This window comes from Leishmania martiniquensis, chromosome 16 (assembly GCF_017916325.1).
Source record: "Leishmania martiniquensis isolate LSCM1 chromosome 16, whole genome shotgun sequence".
Lineage (NCBI taxonomy): Eukaryota > Euglenozoa > Kinetoplastea > Trypanosomatida > Trypanosomatidae > Leishmania > Leishmania martiniquensis.
The window spans coordinates 134,098-149,199 of record NC_090151.1 but is presented as its reverse complement, the minus strand read 5'-3'; the positions used below and the strand labels follow the sequence as shown (position 1 = coordinate 149,199).

General features: G+C 60.5%; 4 protein-coding genes across 4 annotated transcripts; all 4 read left to right on the top strand.

Moving 5' to 3' along the window:
- Positions 1-791: 791 nt before the first annotated feature.
- Positions 792-1,850, top strand: LSCM1_05674 (uncharacterized protein; the record flags this gene model as incomplete). The annotated part of the gene is made up of 1 exon (XM_067323120.1): positions 792-1,850. One exon carries the CDS (start codon positions 792-794, stop codon positions 1,848-1,850), a length of 1,059 nt encoding a protein of 352 aa, XP_067179755.1.
- A 1,262-nt stretch (positions 1,851-3,112) lies between these two features.
- Positions 3,113-6,082, top strand: LSCM1_05673 (uncharacterized protein; the record flags this gene model as incomplete). The annotated part of the gene is made up of 1 exon (XM_067323119.1): positions 3,113-6,082. The coding sequence occupies one exon, from the start codon at positions 3,113-3,115 to the stop codon at positions 6,080-6,082; it is 2,970 nt and encodes a 989-aa protein (XP_067179754.1).
- Positions 6,083-8,075: 1,993 nt separating this feature from the next.
- On the top strand, positions 8,076-10,568 carry LSCM1_05672 (uncharacterized protein; the record flags this gene model as incomplete). Its single annotated transcript, XM_067323118.1, has 1 exon — positions 8,076-10,568. The coding sequence occupies one exon, from the start codon at positions 8,076-8,078 to the stop codon at positions 10,566-10,568; it is 2,493 nt and encodes an 830-aa protein (XP_067179753.1).
- Positions 10,569-12,828: 2,260 nt separating this feature from the next.
- Positions 12,829-14,295, top strand: LSCM1_05671 (uncharacterized protein; the record flags this gene model as incomplete). Its single annotated transcript, XM_067323117.1, has 1 exon — positions 12,829-14,295. The coding sequence occupies one exon, from the start codon at positions 12,829-12,831 to the stop codon at positions 14,293-14,295; it is 1,467 nt and encodes a 488-aa protein (XP_067179752.1).
- Between the last annotated feature and the right edge of the window lie 807 nt (positions 14,296-15,102).

Below are 15,102 nucleotides of genomic sequence, written 5' to 3'. Positions count from 1 at the left end.
GTGCGATCTATTAGACGCTCGTATTCCCGCTCGCTGAAGTCTTTCTACCTGCGCACATTTTCCCTGGCACCTTCACACCGGCACTCGGCCCGAGGCTTAGCGCGGGGCTGCAGCCACCTCCGCTGCTCTCTGGACGCTTTCGCTGCTGCTTCTCTTTCTCCCTGCCGGTGACGCTTGCATGCGGCTTGTGGGCGCTCTTCGCTAAGGCGGAACCTGCTCAGTGAGGGGCCTAAGCCGCCCTCTCGTCCTCTTCCTTTCAGGCCGCACACTCTTCTTGCGCATTGGGCAGGCAACCGTACGAGCAAGCAGCCGAGTGCTCGCAGCGCATCAAGCCTCAACGCCCTCCCCCCTTCCACGTGCACGTCTCTCTCTTTCTTTCCTGTGCGCCTTTATGCACCATTGCGCTCTTCTTTGACCACACACACACACACACAAATGTGACAACGACAGGCGTCACGAGCTCCCCTCGGCTCAGCATCTGAGAGCGCGAGCTGCGTCGTCGCATACATTTTCTTCAGGCGCCCTTTGCCTGTTTTTGTATTTGTGCGCCTCCGACTGCCTGTGCCAGCACCGGTGCCGCTGCTAATTCGGGCGGGTCGGAGCGAACCAAGAAGAGCCGACGGTCCCTCTCGCGTACATCTCGCAGCTGCTCCACCCGTCTCCAGAGAGACGCGTGCACCCCCCTCTCTTGCTGTTCTGCCGCCTCGAAAGTTTCCCTTTGTGGCTCCGCTATTTGTACGTGTGTGCCACGTGGCGCCCTCCCCTCCCTTTTTTTGCGCGCAGGTACGAGAATGGCGTCACAGAAGTTTTTCTTCTTCCTCCTGCGCCGCATTCGGTGTGCTGCTATTCTCTTTGTGTCGCTGCTCATGGCACTGTACGCCATCACTTCCGCGTATTATGTGGTGCGCATCGGCGTCATTGAGAAGTCAGGTGCTTTTGGCCAGAGCGGCTCCGAGACGGATGTTGAGGGCGTCACGCGACAGCTGATAACTCGGGCTGTGCCTCTGGGCGCGAGCCGCATTGCGGACGGCAGCACTGCCAAGGGCCCTGCGGCGCCACTTCGCAACATGTCGCCCCGTAGCTCCGGCCGGAGGGGCGCAGTGACATACAAGGTGCTGCGTCCCGGCGCGCCTAGGGTGAAGCAGCACGTGCGCAACCCCACCCTTCCGGAAGACGTGCCGCTGTGGGACGATAACTCTGAGCACGCTTCCGCGGAGCGCGATGGCAGTACTCGAGAGGCCATCCCGTCTGTTCAGCGCTTTGCCCTGGCGGGCTTGAAGGCGGGCAGTCATTACCTGATACGACTCAGCTTCTTGGGCTCGCCAAGCGTTGGGTTCGAAATGCGGCTCTACCAAGTGCGCCGCTCCACTGTGGAGGAGTCGCTGAAGAGCAGTGCCCACGCCGCAGGCAGACCGTTGGAGACGGCCTATCAATGGACAGACCAGCCACAAGACACGGAGCTTCTCGTTTTCACCACAAGTTGCGACAACGAGCTTGCGTTCAGTACCGAGGAGGGTGTGTGGGTCGATCGAGAGGACATGGATAGCGCTGCGGGCGAGCACGAATTCGGAGGGGCTGCGAGGCGCCATGTCGTACACGCATCCTCGGACCCCAATGACCCGTTTCTGCCGGTTATTGAGGTACGCCCACGCGCTTATTCTATCCCGCTGGATGCCTACCGCGTGCGAATGGTTTCCTTTAACATTGAGCTGGAGCCTCTAAGTACCTCGTTTCTGCCGCAGATGGCCGTCCCCTTAATGATTTATTTCGTCTGGGCGCTAATCTTTGTCGGCTACGCCGGCATTTACACGCTGGTGAGCAGCGGCATTGCTAGCGGGGTAGTATTTTAAGCAGCACTTCCACTTCGCAGATGGGGGTAAGATGAGGACATGTACGGCAGGTGGGAGGCCTGCAAAGTCCTTCCCGATTGCCTTCCCGCTTCCTCTTTCATCTCACCGGAGCACAAAAGCCGCTCCACACACGCGCCCCCTCTCTCTCTGTACGATGGCACTCATATTGGAGCGCGGCCGCTAGGAGGGAACCCCCAACAGGGCGTTTACGAGGGGGCGACCACTGCTATGGCAACGACGACGGAGTTAAGAGCCCATACATGAAGGAGATGGAGAGGGGGAAGTGAGGGGAGGGGGTGATGCTGCGTCGCCTCACGCCCGCGTTCGTGGGCGCCCCCAAGAGTGACTGCGTGCGCGTTGCTCTCTGTGTACCATCTCCGCTTCTCTGCAGCGCATCTTCTCGACTCACTTTCGCCTCCGTGCGTCGTATCGGCATCCTCTGTGCGTGCACCAGTGCTTCCGCTATCACCGCCCCTGCGTATACGTGTGTAAAATCACACACAGAAGCACATATATATATGTGTGTGTGTGTGTTGAAAGCTTACAGCAATCACCGCGGCGGTGTGTACGAGTGAGTGGATCGGTGGGTAAGGACGCGCCGGCGTCACCGAGCTTGCATCATGGCGGGCGTTGGGAAGGATGACGTCGGGTGCCACCCGCCAGTGCGTTCGTGTTGGCGTTCTCTATCTCTCTTCGTTTTTTTTTGTGTCGCTCTCTCGGAAATCCCTCCTCCCGAAAAAAAAAGAAGGAACAGTAGCAAGGCGAAGATGGGAGGGAGGGAGTGGGGGGCCATCCTATGCTCCCCCCACTCCCTCCCTCCCGCGACGTGCCGCACAGAGTTCACGAACTCGCTTTGTCCGAGAAGGGGCGAAGGGGTCGCCTCTTTCTTCGTTCTTTAAGCGAGTGCGCTCCCTTCGGCATCCGCCGGTCTGAGCCGCTGCAGCTGCGGTGATGACACGCATATGTGTACGCCGCCTGGCTGTCCTTCTCCCCCTATCCGATGAGTACACACTGCCAGCTGACTTTACCCTCTCCCCCTCCCCTCCCCTCCTCCTCCTCTGGACTCGCTTGCTTCACCCAACGTTCATGTTGGAGTGCTATTCAGGTCAGACCAACAGGTGTCTTTTTGTCACTCGTGTGTAGAGTGATTCGTGGGCCACGCGGTGGAAGGGAGAGGGGCTAGCACTCGCGCGCACTCTCTAGAGCGGGCCAACAGGTAAGCAGAGGCACAGACAATTCCCTCGCGTGTTACTTTATAGTTTATGGGGCTTCTAGGGCTGCGCAAGTTCATTGACTCGTGCGGGTGCACGCGACTACTTCCCGTGCCGCTGAGTGATGCCGAGGCCGCGGAGGAGGTGAAGCGGCGCTTGAGGGTGGAGGACTACTACGTGACCACTGCCGAGGGCGCTGATGCTAAAGTTGGGGCGCTGTACGCTGCCGATGACCAGTTGACTGAGGAGAATGACACTGGTAGCGGCGGGGCGCGCCGACGCCATCTAACGTCCTCCTCGCACGTGGACGGCCTGGGCAATGCTGGGGCTGTTGCGAGCGACAGCAGCAGGACGGTGGTGGATCACGTGCTCATTGACATGAATTGTATTGTACACTCCTGCTTCCACCAGAAGGGCAGCGAGGACAAGACGAAGCAGCAGCTAATCCAGGAAGTGCTGGAGCGGCTGCGTGTTCTGGTGACGGAGGTGGTGGTGCCACGCCAATCGCTCAGCATCTGCTTCGACGGCCCCGCCCCTATCGCAAAGCTGCAGACGCAGCGGCTTAGACGGCGCAAGGTTTCGCTGCTGGACACGGGTAGCGTGCACCAACTCAACACGCTCGCCATCACTGCGGGTTCTTTGTTTATGATCGAGCTGGAGAACGCCATCGCGTCGCAGTTTAAGCTAAACCACGGCCGTGGCTTTCTGCAACGGGCGTGCCCGGTGTACCTCTACGGTACCACTGTCATGGGCGAGGGCGAGGCGAAGATATCTCGCGCGTTGGCCTTCCTCGCGTATCGCCAAGGCTGCGCGGCAGAAAACACCGCATGCTCGCCACAGACCGAGAAGGCGCTGCGCCCTGGCAGGCGGCTCAGCAGCGCTGGCCGACGGGGCAACAACAGAGACGGCGGTAGCCGTCATCCAAGCAAGGGCACCGCCGGGGGTGACGGCAAATACGACCATCACAGTGACGCCGCAACGACGCCGTATCTGCGCGGCCGCCCTGACGACTCCGTCGTGGTGATCGGCAATGACATTGACCTTGTCATGACATGCCTCGGCGCAACCGCCTTCCACAACTTCAGCATCATCAGCCCCTCCTCGCTGCAGCTTATTCGCGTGTCGGACATCTTGTACCGCTGGTTGAAGGCGACCTCCGCTACCCGTGGCGACACGCCATTCTCGCCATCGCAGCTCCCGTCCATCCGCATTGACTTCATCTTCCTGTTCTTGCTGAACGGAGGCGATCATTACACCGGCGCTGGCGAGGTGGCCATGGGCTTATGGCGGCGCTACCGCAGCGTGCGCGCGACCTACCCGCACAGCACGCTCGTCTCGCCTAACCTCGATGCCATCGACATTGACTTCCTTGCAGACATCGTGCAGGCGTCCGAGTACACGGGCTCGTCCAGCATCGAGGTGGGCATGAACCTTCTCCAATCGGCGCTCTGGTCTCTCTACACAGTCATCACGGGTGTGTGCCCGGATTACCACTACGTTCCAGCACCTGCAGTGCCACAGCTATGCCACCTGCGCGCTGCAGCGGCGCACTGCCAGCGCACCAACGCACGCATTCGCCTCTCGAAGGTACAGACGGGCTCGCAGCCTCTGACACCACTGGAGACGTACGTGGCGCTTATGCCGACGGAGGCGACGCTGCCGAAGAGTATCGCCATGGGGCTGCACAGCAAAGCTGCGCATCAGTCTATCCTAAAGACACTGGAGACGAGCAACGACACGGTCGCTGTTGCGCGCGCTGCCAAGGATGCCGTTGAGGTGTCGGCACCATGGCTCACAAAGAGCGAGCAGTACCTCCGCCAATTCACGTCGCCGGTGCAGTTGAATGTCAACCCACCACGGCGAAGGCTGAGCCGCCACGAGCAGCATCGCATGCTGGCAACACGTGGCCACATACAAGTTGAGGACCCCGTGCCGGTGGTGCGGCCAATAACGATGCCGGAGAACGTGCCGTACGTGAATGTTCCATACGAGCCGCACACGAGGTACCTTGACTTTTATTGCCCGTTCGACTCGGCAGCGGTGCAGCCGCGGGACACGGGTGATGACGACGCTCACCACGGTGGCGGCGGCGGCGCTCTCACGCACGTACACGGGCGCGCCGTATCCACTCACCCCTCTCTCTTCTCTGCAGCCGTCACCCCTCAGTCTAGCAAGCGTTCGTGCTTCAGCGGCGGTCATACACCAGGGGACGTTTCGAACGGGGCTATCTGCGGCGCAGGCCGCTCAGTGGAGCACAAGCGCGTGTATCTAAACAAAGAGGAGGCCGCGGAGGAGTTGCGGCGACGCGAGCGACATTCTGCTGCGGCGAAGCTGCAGCGTGCTCTCGACATCGCCTCCGATATCTTGCAGCGTGGCCAGCACTTCACGAAGCCGCAGCAGCGGCGCATGCAGCGTCGGCTGCACCGCTTGCAGCAGGCCGAATCAGCCGAGTTACGGGCCGCGCTTGCTAGAGAGGATCGAAAATACGCGACTCGCGTGGAAAAGACAGGCGCGAGTGACTTGGAGAGTGAGCTACGGCATTTCTTGGGCGATGACGCACCACCAGAAGACGTCGCGGCGCTGATGGGCGCTGCTGCGGAGTCGCATGCCGACGTGGACGTCGGTGTGCGCGCGGCCCGTGTAGTGACAGGCGGCAGCAGGGCGCGCCGAAAGAAGGTGAATGCCACGCTAATAAAAAACGGCGCTTCCAAGACCGAGGCGCCGGGGCTGAGAGACGCAAAGAAGTCCAAGCGGGGAGCATTCAAGATGGGCACCCACTGTGACGGCAGCCATACCAACGCGGAGGGCTATGGGGACGATATGGCCGCACTGAGAGTGGCTCGTAAGGGGCGACAGAAGCCCACTATGGCGCCCACCGATACAGATAGCGAGACGGATGTGACCGCGGCATCAGCTGGTGTGAAGCGGCACAGGAGAGAGCATGCTAAGGGCTGTGAGGCGGTGAGGGGTGCCACCCAACGCATTTCACCAGAGGCTAAGAAGCGGAGGATGGCGCGGTAGGGAGGCATGCGACAAAGGGGCGCTGACTTGATGCCGTGCATGCACCGCGGCGGCGTCTGGCGCTTCACGATGGAGCCAATTCGTTTGAAGATTGGATCTTCACCGCCGGACTGACGACAGCGCTCGTTCCCACACGACGCCTGCCGTTTCCTCGTGTTGTAGGTATTGCCGTGTCGCATGACGCGCGCGCGCGAGTTGCCTGGCGCGTGCGTTGGGGTAGGTGGGTGAGGGAAGGAGGGGAAGTGCAGTGGGTAAGGCGTGTGATGGCGCGAACTCTCTTTTTATTTATTTATTTATTTCTCATCTCTTCGCGCTAACCCGGAAAAAGTGAGCACAAAAGAAGACGACGGCGACCGCGTATAGCGTGCAAGGGAACGGGTGGGTGGGTGGGGGAGCGATTGTAGCGACACCGGCAGCGTCCGTTGCTCGCAGACGCCTTTCGCGCGTTGTTCAGTGAGGCGGCACACAGGCACACGTGCCCAGACATCCAGAGCAGGGACGCAGGAATGAGGGGGGAGAGAGAGGCGGGAGCGCATTAACACGGTAAGGAAAACTAATTAGCCCCCCTTTCCCTCTGCGTTGGTTCGTGCGCCAGCACCTGCGTGCTCTCGGGCTGTTGATGTGCGCCTGCCGGGTGCTTCACCACCTGCCTGCCCTTTACCTCTCTGTGTCCCGGCGCGCTGGCGCAATGGGGTATGTCGTCCCTCACCCTCCGCTCGTCTCTCATTACCCCTCACCTGACATCTCCCCGCAAAAAAAGAAAGAGGCCTGGGAAGCTTGACGGCGGGAGCCGCTCGTGGCACGACGTGACGCTGACGGTTGCGCATTGGCGGGAAAAATACGAGTGAGAGGGCCTTCACTGTGACCCCTACCTCCGGCATCAAACCTTTATCTCGCTCTCTCCTTCCTTACCTTCCTCTGGGGTGTTGGCTGAGCACGCGGCTGCTTACCGCGAGAGGGAGGGAGGGGGGAGATGCGGATGCGGGTGCGGATGAGAGAAAGAGGGGGGGGGGCAGCGGTGGGTCTTGCAAGTCCTTGGCTCCTCCTGTAGAGCATTCGTTGCGGAATAAATCGCATCACGAGGCGCTGCCGCAGTAACTCTTGTCTGCGTTGTGGAAGCGTAATGCCTCGCAGCGTGGCTCTCTGCCCTCCCCCTTTCCCTCTTTCACACCCCCGCATGTAAGCGCTTCAACGATAGCGGAAGGCGTTCGCGATGCGCCCTTGGGAGGGAGGGGTGGGGCGGAGGGGATTGTGTGCGATGGACCCTCAATGCGCATGCCGCCTCCGCCTCTCCCCCCTCCCCTCCCCTCCTCCATCCGCTTCTCCTCTCCACCATCCCCTCCTCCCCCCTTTTTTCCTGTCTTTTTCAAGCAGCAAAGGAGACCGCTAAAGATCACACCGCCCCCCACCTCACACTCTGCAGGCGACGCAGTACCGCTACACCTTCCCCATATCCGCGACTCCACGCACGTAGCACCGTCGCACAGGCGCACTCCGCCATACACACACATATACAGTTAAGCAGCAAAGCCACCACACAGTGAGCGCAGGGGAAAAAGGTGTGTATAGCGGAGACAGAACGCGCGTTCATTATTTGGGTGTCTGTCACACGTGCGCCGCGGATCACCGTTGCCCTCCCTCCTCCCTCTCGTGCTTACTCCATCACCCTTTCCCTTCGTCTCTGTCGCAGCTCCCTTGAACCGGAGGGGGGCCACTCACGCTCTTTGTCCATCTACCTTTTCCCGCATACACAACGCACACACACTAACACACACACTAACACATACACACACACACAGCACGCATCCGGCAACGCTTTGCTTTATTCCCCTTTCTTCACCCTGCTTTCGAGGGGCCCACGGAGGGTAGGCAGACGCGCGTGCACGCTGCTGTCCTCCGAAGCCACCTTAATCTCTGCGCCGAACGTGCCGCACACACACACACACACGTCTTCTCACCCCCTTTTTCCTTCTTTGGCCGCCGGGTGATCCTAATGGGGCACGCGAAAATCCGCAGGGGCGACAGCAAGCGAAGGGACAGCAAGCTGTCGGAGAGCGTGGGCGGTACACCAACTGCTGGGCCGCCGACGACCTCCGGCCGTGCCACGGCTCCCGCTGGTGGTGTTGGTGGTGGTGCTCGTACAACGCCCGCGGTGTTGACACCCCAAGTCGCCATTTCGGTCGCATCGAAGAAGAAACCAGCAACACGGTCGCTTGCGGCAAAGGCGCTGCGGGCTTCATCGGCGCGGAGGCGGAAGGGGCGCTCAAGTGTAAGGGGGTCAGCCGCCTCCGCCGCAACGCTGCCGTCGCCGCCCTCACTCCTCGTGCTCGGCAAAGCAAAGAAAAATATGGGGCCCGCTGAAGGGTCCGTGGGAGGCGAAGGGCAACTGCCGCAGCCGGAAGTGGCCCGGGCTTCTGGGGTGGGGACCGATGAGGATCCGAAAGAGCAGCCAATGCAGCGGCAGCAGCTGAAGCAGCTGATGGGTGTGGAAGACTCGGGTGCGATGGATCTGAAACCGCTGCGTGAGCTGCCACCAGAGGACAGTGACGGCGGCAGCGACGATGTTGTCGATGCCGCTTTTTCTGCGACCCTTGTGAGCGAGGTGGGTGGTAGCAGCGACAAGCGTAGTGCCTCGCGGCGCGTGGCGGTGCCAGTGACCTCGCTGGCCGGCAAGCGGCACACAAAGGTTTTCATGATACCAGGGGCCGCCAGCGGCGCTGGTGCCGCGGCATCGGGCAGCAATGGACTTGGCAACGGCCGCCGCACCGGCGTGGTCATCGCTGGGGGCAACAGCAGCGGTGGCAGTCACCATTACGGAGACTGCGCCTTACGCTACCGAACAGACCTCGACAAGGAGGTGATTCACTTTATGTTCGAGCGCTACCAGCACGAGCAGGCGCATCCAACGAGCTCGGCAGCATGGCAACCAGCGTCGTCGATCACCAGCGCCTGCACTGCCGAAGGGGCGAGTGGGCGGGCAGACGATGGGCTTCGCATGAGTAGGAGTGGTGGTGCAGAGATGCAGGCCGCCGCCGCCTCCGCAGCTGCGGCCGCTTCTTTGATGCGTGCTCGACGGGTGAGTGTGGAGGAGGTCTGCGTTCCAGCGAGCAGTGACGGTGAGGATAAGAACATCGGCCTCGGCGACTGGCACTTTTTCTGGATGCACGTCGGACGCGTTCGCCACACCGTCTGCTCCAGCACCTTCCGGTGGCAGGAGCATCAGATCATCAACCACTTCCCCGATCACGCGGAGTTGACACGCAAGGACCTCATGTACAAGAACATCAAGCGATACTTGCGAGAGAATCAGGCGGATAACTACGCTCGGCTGACACTGCATACCGCCACCGATTGGGTATCGGCGTCGGCAGGCTCCTGCGGGCTCGCGTATGGCGGCGGCGTGCGCGGGCGGCCGCTCGGCGCCAAAACCTTTTGCTTAGCCGACAGCGTTCCTCTGACGTTCAACATACCCAATGACATGAGCATGTTCAAGGAGAAGTTCCAAAAGCGGCGCGGCGCTCAGTGGATTGTGAAGCCGACATCGCGCTCGCAGGGGAAGGGCATCTTTCTCATCGATGACGTCCGCTCCCTGCAGCGCTGGATCGCAGAAAAGAAGGAGACGGAGAGCGTGTCCTCGTCGGCCACTGCCCCTGCTAACCGGGCCGCGTGGGTGGCGCCTGCAGCGCTGCAGCCGCAGCGCCCGGCCATATGGAGCAGCGTCGACGCCGCGGGGGCGTCGGCGAACAGCGGCAACGGAGGCTCACAGGGCAGCCCGACCGCCCCTGGCTCATCCGCGGCCACAGCCGGGGCTAGCAGCAACGCCGGCGCGGCACTGGGCTCGTACATTGTCAGCCGCTACATCTCCAACCCCCTGCTCATTGGCGGCAAAAAGTTCGACCTGCGCTTGTATGTTCTCGTAACATCTTATAAGCCTCTGGTGGCGTACCTGCACGAGGACGGGTTCGCCAGGTTTTGCGCGACGCGATACGCCGGCAGCAGCCTGGCCCAGGAGGACCTCGGCTCCCACCTGACGAATGTCGCCCTGCAGAAGGGTGACGAGCACTACAACAGCTCGCACGGCGGCAAGTGGTCTTTCAAAAATATGTTTCTCTACGTGCAGAAGGGCTACGGCCCCTACGTGGCTGAGGGTTTGGTGAAGAACATTCAGTTTCTCATCTACCACTCGCTCAAGGCGGTGGAGCCGGTGATGTTCAACGACAAGCACTCCTACGAGCTCTACGGCTATGACATCCTTATCGACGACCACATCAACCCCCACCTGATCGAGGTGAACGCCTCTCCGTCCATGTCGACAACGACGGTGTCGGACCGACTGCTCAAGGAGCAGGTGCTCACAGACACCATGAAGATAGTTTTCCCGCCGGGGTACCCCGCGAGCAATAAAGGGCTGCCCTACTGGGGGTACCGCCTTCGCACCGACCTCACGACACAGCAGCAGACAGGCTTCAGGCTGCTCGCGTTTTGAGCATCACCACGCGTTTACTCGAAAGTCATCGGTGCCTCTCTCTCTGTGTCTGCGGTCCACCACTGCCGATGCTCCCGTCGGCCCTCATTTTTTTCTTCGTTTGTGCGTTACATTAGGGCTGCGGAGTGTTAGGCGATGTGGCGTGACACTCATGTCAGCCTGCCAAAGAACAGTTTCGCTTCTTCTCGCCTCCTCGCGCCCGTGCGAGAGCCGAGACGTGCGCACCGCACACTGCACATTTTGCTCGCCCTCTTCCCCCTCTTTGTGGCGGCACGAAAGAAAAGAGGCGGGCGGTGCGCACGCCCATCTGCCGCTCCTGAGACAGATGGCCCCGACCCACATTTGTGTGCAATCATGCAGGTCGAACAGAGTAGGGGGGGGGAGGGGGCGGCGGCTGGCGAATGGGGCGAAAGAGTGAGCGTGGGAGAAGTACCCGTCAAGTATGCCAAGCCGCCATCGCCACTGTGCGGCTCAGCCCTGTCTACTCGTCTGTGACACACCACCCGCCGATTCCTTTATATCGTCTCACAATCGCCTTTGCGCTTGTCCCGCTTCTTCCTTTCACGCCCTCTTTGCCTGCTTCACATACAACATCTTCGGCTCCAGAAAAGCACAACCACACACATCTCGCTCTCTCGGCAGTCATCAGAGTTACACTGCTATACGCGCAGCTTCTTTCGTTCGGCATCTGTGCCCCGCGAGCAATAAAAGGTCTCTTGTCTTTGTGCTGGAGACGTCCTCCTCGTCGCCGTTCCACTCACTTCAGCCATCATCGGCGAACTCTTCCGTGCCTGTCTGCCTGCGCGTGTGCCTGAAGGAGCATAGCTGCACTAGAAGAGGCGCAGGAGAGACAGGATTGTGCGAGAGGCACGTTTGCGTTTCACCTCTTGCTTCGTCGTCTGCTCTCGTGCACGCCCAATTGGACGCACACACACATACACACACGCGCGCACAACACCGTCGCCCCATTGTGTTTGTGTCTTGAGCTGACCGTTTATGAAGGAGTGGAAGGGACGCAGAATCCTTCCTTCCGCTCGAAGCGAGAGAGGCATCATCACAAACGCGCGCCAGTGACGCTGCCCCCCTCCCCCCCACGTCCCCTCTCACGTCTTCTTTTCCGTTTTGCATTGCCTTTTACTTCACTTTCTTTTTTTTGAACTTATTCCGTCTCGAAGGCATCCGTCTCCCATCGGCGCGCGCCTTTCCCCTCTTTGATATATGCGGTCTGGCTGTAGCAGCCATCGCCGTCACCGCCGCCGCCCTCCCCTCCGTTTGCTCCACACCCTGTGTGTGTGCGCGCGTGCTTAGACAACCCCTATTTGCCTCTTACCTGAAAGAAAACGAAAACGTCACCTCCCCCCTTCCTCTCCCCCACCTCGAGCCCCCCATCCTTCGTGTGCTTCGCTTTCTAGCTGCCAGGGTGTCCAGAGCACAGCAGCGCAGGACGCTTTTGTCCGTATTTGTGTGCCTGCGTGCGCAAGTGCGTCTCACAGTGTGACTAGCGCTCTCTCTCTCTTCTGTTTTTTTTTGCCTTTTACTCTTCGCTTCGTTCTTGTGCGTTTCGCTGTGTCGAGTCGGCAGGTCGCGGCGATTCTTGTAGGTGTGTGAGTGTGTGTGTGAGTAGGGGGCGAGAAGGGAGGGAGGGAAGAGGGGAAGGGGGAAGAGGGAGGCTTCTAGTGGGGCCGCCTATTACCTCTGTGCGAGTCCCTTTGCTGCGGGAAGCGCTCCGTCACTCATCTTTGTAAGCATTAGCCACCGCCGCTGCACGACAACTGTGCGTATTGCAGCTGGTGCGCGTACTACTTGTAGCAATAGACACTTTCATTATCGTAGCAAAGGCGGCAGCGTGTGTCAGCTCGTGTGAAGGTGCTTGAACCGCACGGGTGCTCCAACCCCCCACCCCACCCCCTCTCTGTCTTTATGTCTTCCTCTCCTTCGCCCCGTTGACGTGTCTCTGCTCTGTCCCGACAGCGCGTCGCCCGACTTATCTCCGTTTCCGCCACCCTTTTCCCTTTCGCTTTTACCCGTCTGCCTTCGCGTCTTCGCAGGTGGGCGGCAGACGTTGGCCCACTCGTTGACGTCTCGTTTTCAGCACCGTGCCCTGTGGGCGGGCACCCGCCCGACACCTCCCCCCCGCCTCCGCCCACTCGCCCTGCACCCCCCTTCTCCTCTCTTCCCCCCTTTCCCTCTTCAAATGTTGTGCGCCTTGGGCCCTCATCTTGTACCCCTCCGTTGCACGCTATATGCACGCCAGCCACCCATGCGCTTGACAGCGCCTTTGCCTCTGTCGTGCTCGCAGCTTGTGTGGCGGGGCAGGGCAGCTAGCGTGCTTGTGCTTTCTGACGGCGGTGCCATTTCAACGGGCGTGAAGCGCAGCGATGTAGTGGGGATGCGCCGGTGCAACGCACCTCATCCTCACATCTCACTGTCGAGTAGCGTGTCATGCCACCTGACCCCAGCGCGGCAGCTGTTTGGCAGCTGGGGAGGCTCAACGAGAGATGCATCGGTGGACACCGGGCTGAACCCGACACCGTCAACATGTGGGGACTCTATTGAGGCGGAAACGCACACTTCCTTGACCGATGCAAAGACATCGGCGCTTATACGCGAAGTACAACAGCTCCGCCAGCAGGTGAGTGACCTAAAGGAGGCCCTTGAGGACAGCCGAGAGGCCGTCAAGCAGCTCTTGATCTTGTCCGCGTCGCAGGCGCACCAGCCAGCGGCAGTGGCGGCTCACGCGTCAACACTTATGGCCACCCCCAATGCTGCGCCTGTGCCACCTTTGGACTATCACCAGCACCGACAGGGCGCCTGCTATATTGTGCGCACTAGTGAGGAACTCACGGATGCGTTGCGCGGACACGGCAGCGAGCACGCCTCGCGCACGGTGCTGCTAGACGGAAAATTGTTCACACTGAGCCCCTGCGCACCCGTCGTGGTCGACCGAGCACGCGTGTCTATCATAGGAAACAACGCAACCATCATTGGGCGAATCGCCGTCAAGGGCCGAGGCGCGCTGCTCTCCATCTCAGATGCCTTCTTACTAGAACCGGGCAACATGCAGCTCCGAAGCGCGGCTTACTGCGGTGGCGGCACCGTCGCTGCTGCAGAGACGGCGCCGCCGCCGCTCGTGATGAACCCGACAAACGGGAAGAAGAAAAATGCTGCTGCCAGCCTCATGCCCGTTGTGAGCGCCACTGTCGGCGCCAGTCTCCACCTGAACCGGTGCACGCTGAGCAGCGGCCGAGATGGCGTGTACTTGGGCATGGGAAGCAGCTGCACCCTCAACCACGTGCGCATTGTGAACTGCATCCGTGGCTTATACGAGGGGGTCGGCTGCCATGCCTCGATGGTATCCGCGTGCACATTCCAGTCCAATCGGTATCATATCGTGTTGCTCGGGCCCAACAAAAGCGAGCGAGCTGCGTGGATGTTCCGTGGAGCATCGGGCGCGTGCGCTGCTGCATCTGCGGCGAACCCGAGCTCTGCAGCTGATGGTGTGGGGGCAGCCTATTCCGTGGTCTTCACCACCGCTACCTCGGCCGCAGATGTCCTTGCGCATGGCATCGCCATTGACGGTCCCATTGCACTACAGCAGACGAAGGCGCAGGTGATTCTGCAGCATTGCCCCATCACGGATACCTACGAGGATTGCTGGAGCGATGGGGCCAGGGTGGAGTTGTCTGACGAAGATGCGACGGCCGGCCTCAGTGATCCTCCCCTATAAACTGCTCACAAGCTTACAAGCGCGATCCTGTGAGACGATGTGGCTGGCGCAATGCTCCTGCACGCCTGAGCAGATGCGCTTACGGGAACAACTTAACGCGCTGTTGCTTGCGAAGGCGCGTGTCGATCGCTCTCTTCCTTCCCTGTGGTGGCCTTTCCTCATGAAGGATGCGCCGCAGTGCAGAGAACACGTAAACGATGCCACCCAAGGGGCTTCCCCCCTTCTCGCTATCTCTGCAAGCGCGGCCCAGCTGCTAAGTGTGTGGATGTCCCTCCTGCACAAACGTACACACATATATATATATACATGCATACACGCCTCTCGCTTTTTCATCTTCATACGGCCAGCACCGCCACAAGGGGCAAAGGATGGGCGCCACCTGTGATGTCGTCTTCACCGGCTGGCCGGTACCCGCCGTTGTGGGTCCCCCCCCGTCCTCCTCCTCCTCAGGCACCGCATTTGGCGTCCAAATGTGACTTTCGCGTACTTTTTGATGTTGAAATGTGCCACTTCGGCTCCTCCGCGTCCTGCTCCGCGCCCCTCCCCCCTCTTCTCCTCCCCCTGTTGGATGAGCCTCGACCCTCTTCCTACGTCTATTCCTCCTGACATCTTCTTGGGCTGTAATGGTAGCCGTTTCAGCACACCCACGCACACGTAGAAAGCGCCCATAGGGGGCATACAAGGGGAGGAGGAGAGTAAAGGCCTTGACTTGTGCCTCTGCGTCTTCCCGGCTCTCACCAGCTTCGGTTCCCATCCGCACCAGCCTGTCGCTCCTCTTTCTCTCTTTCAATCGATTGACGTGACTCG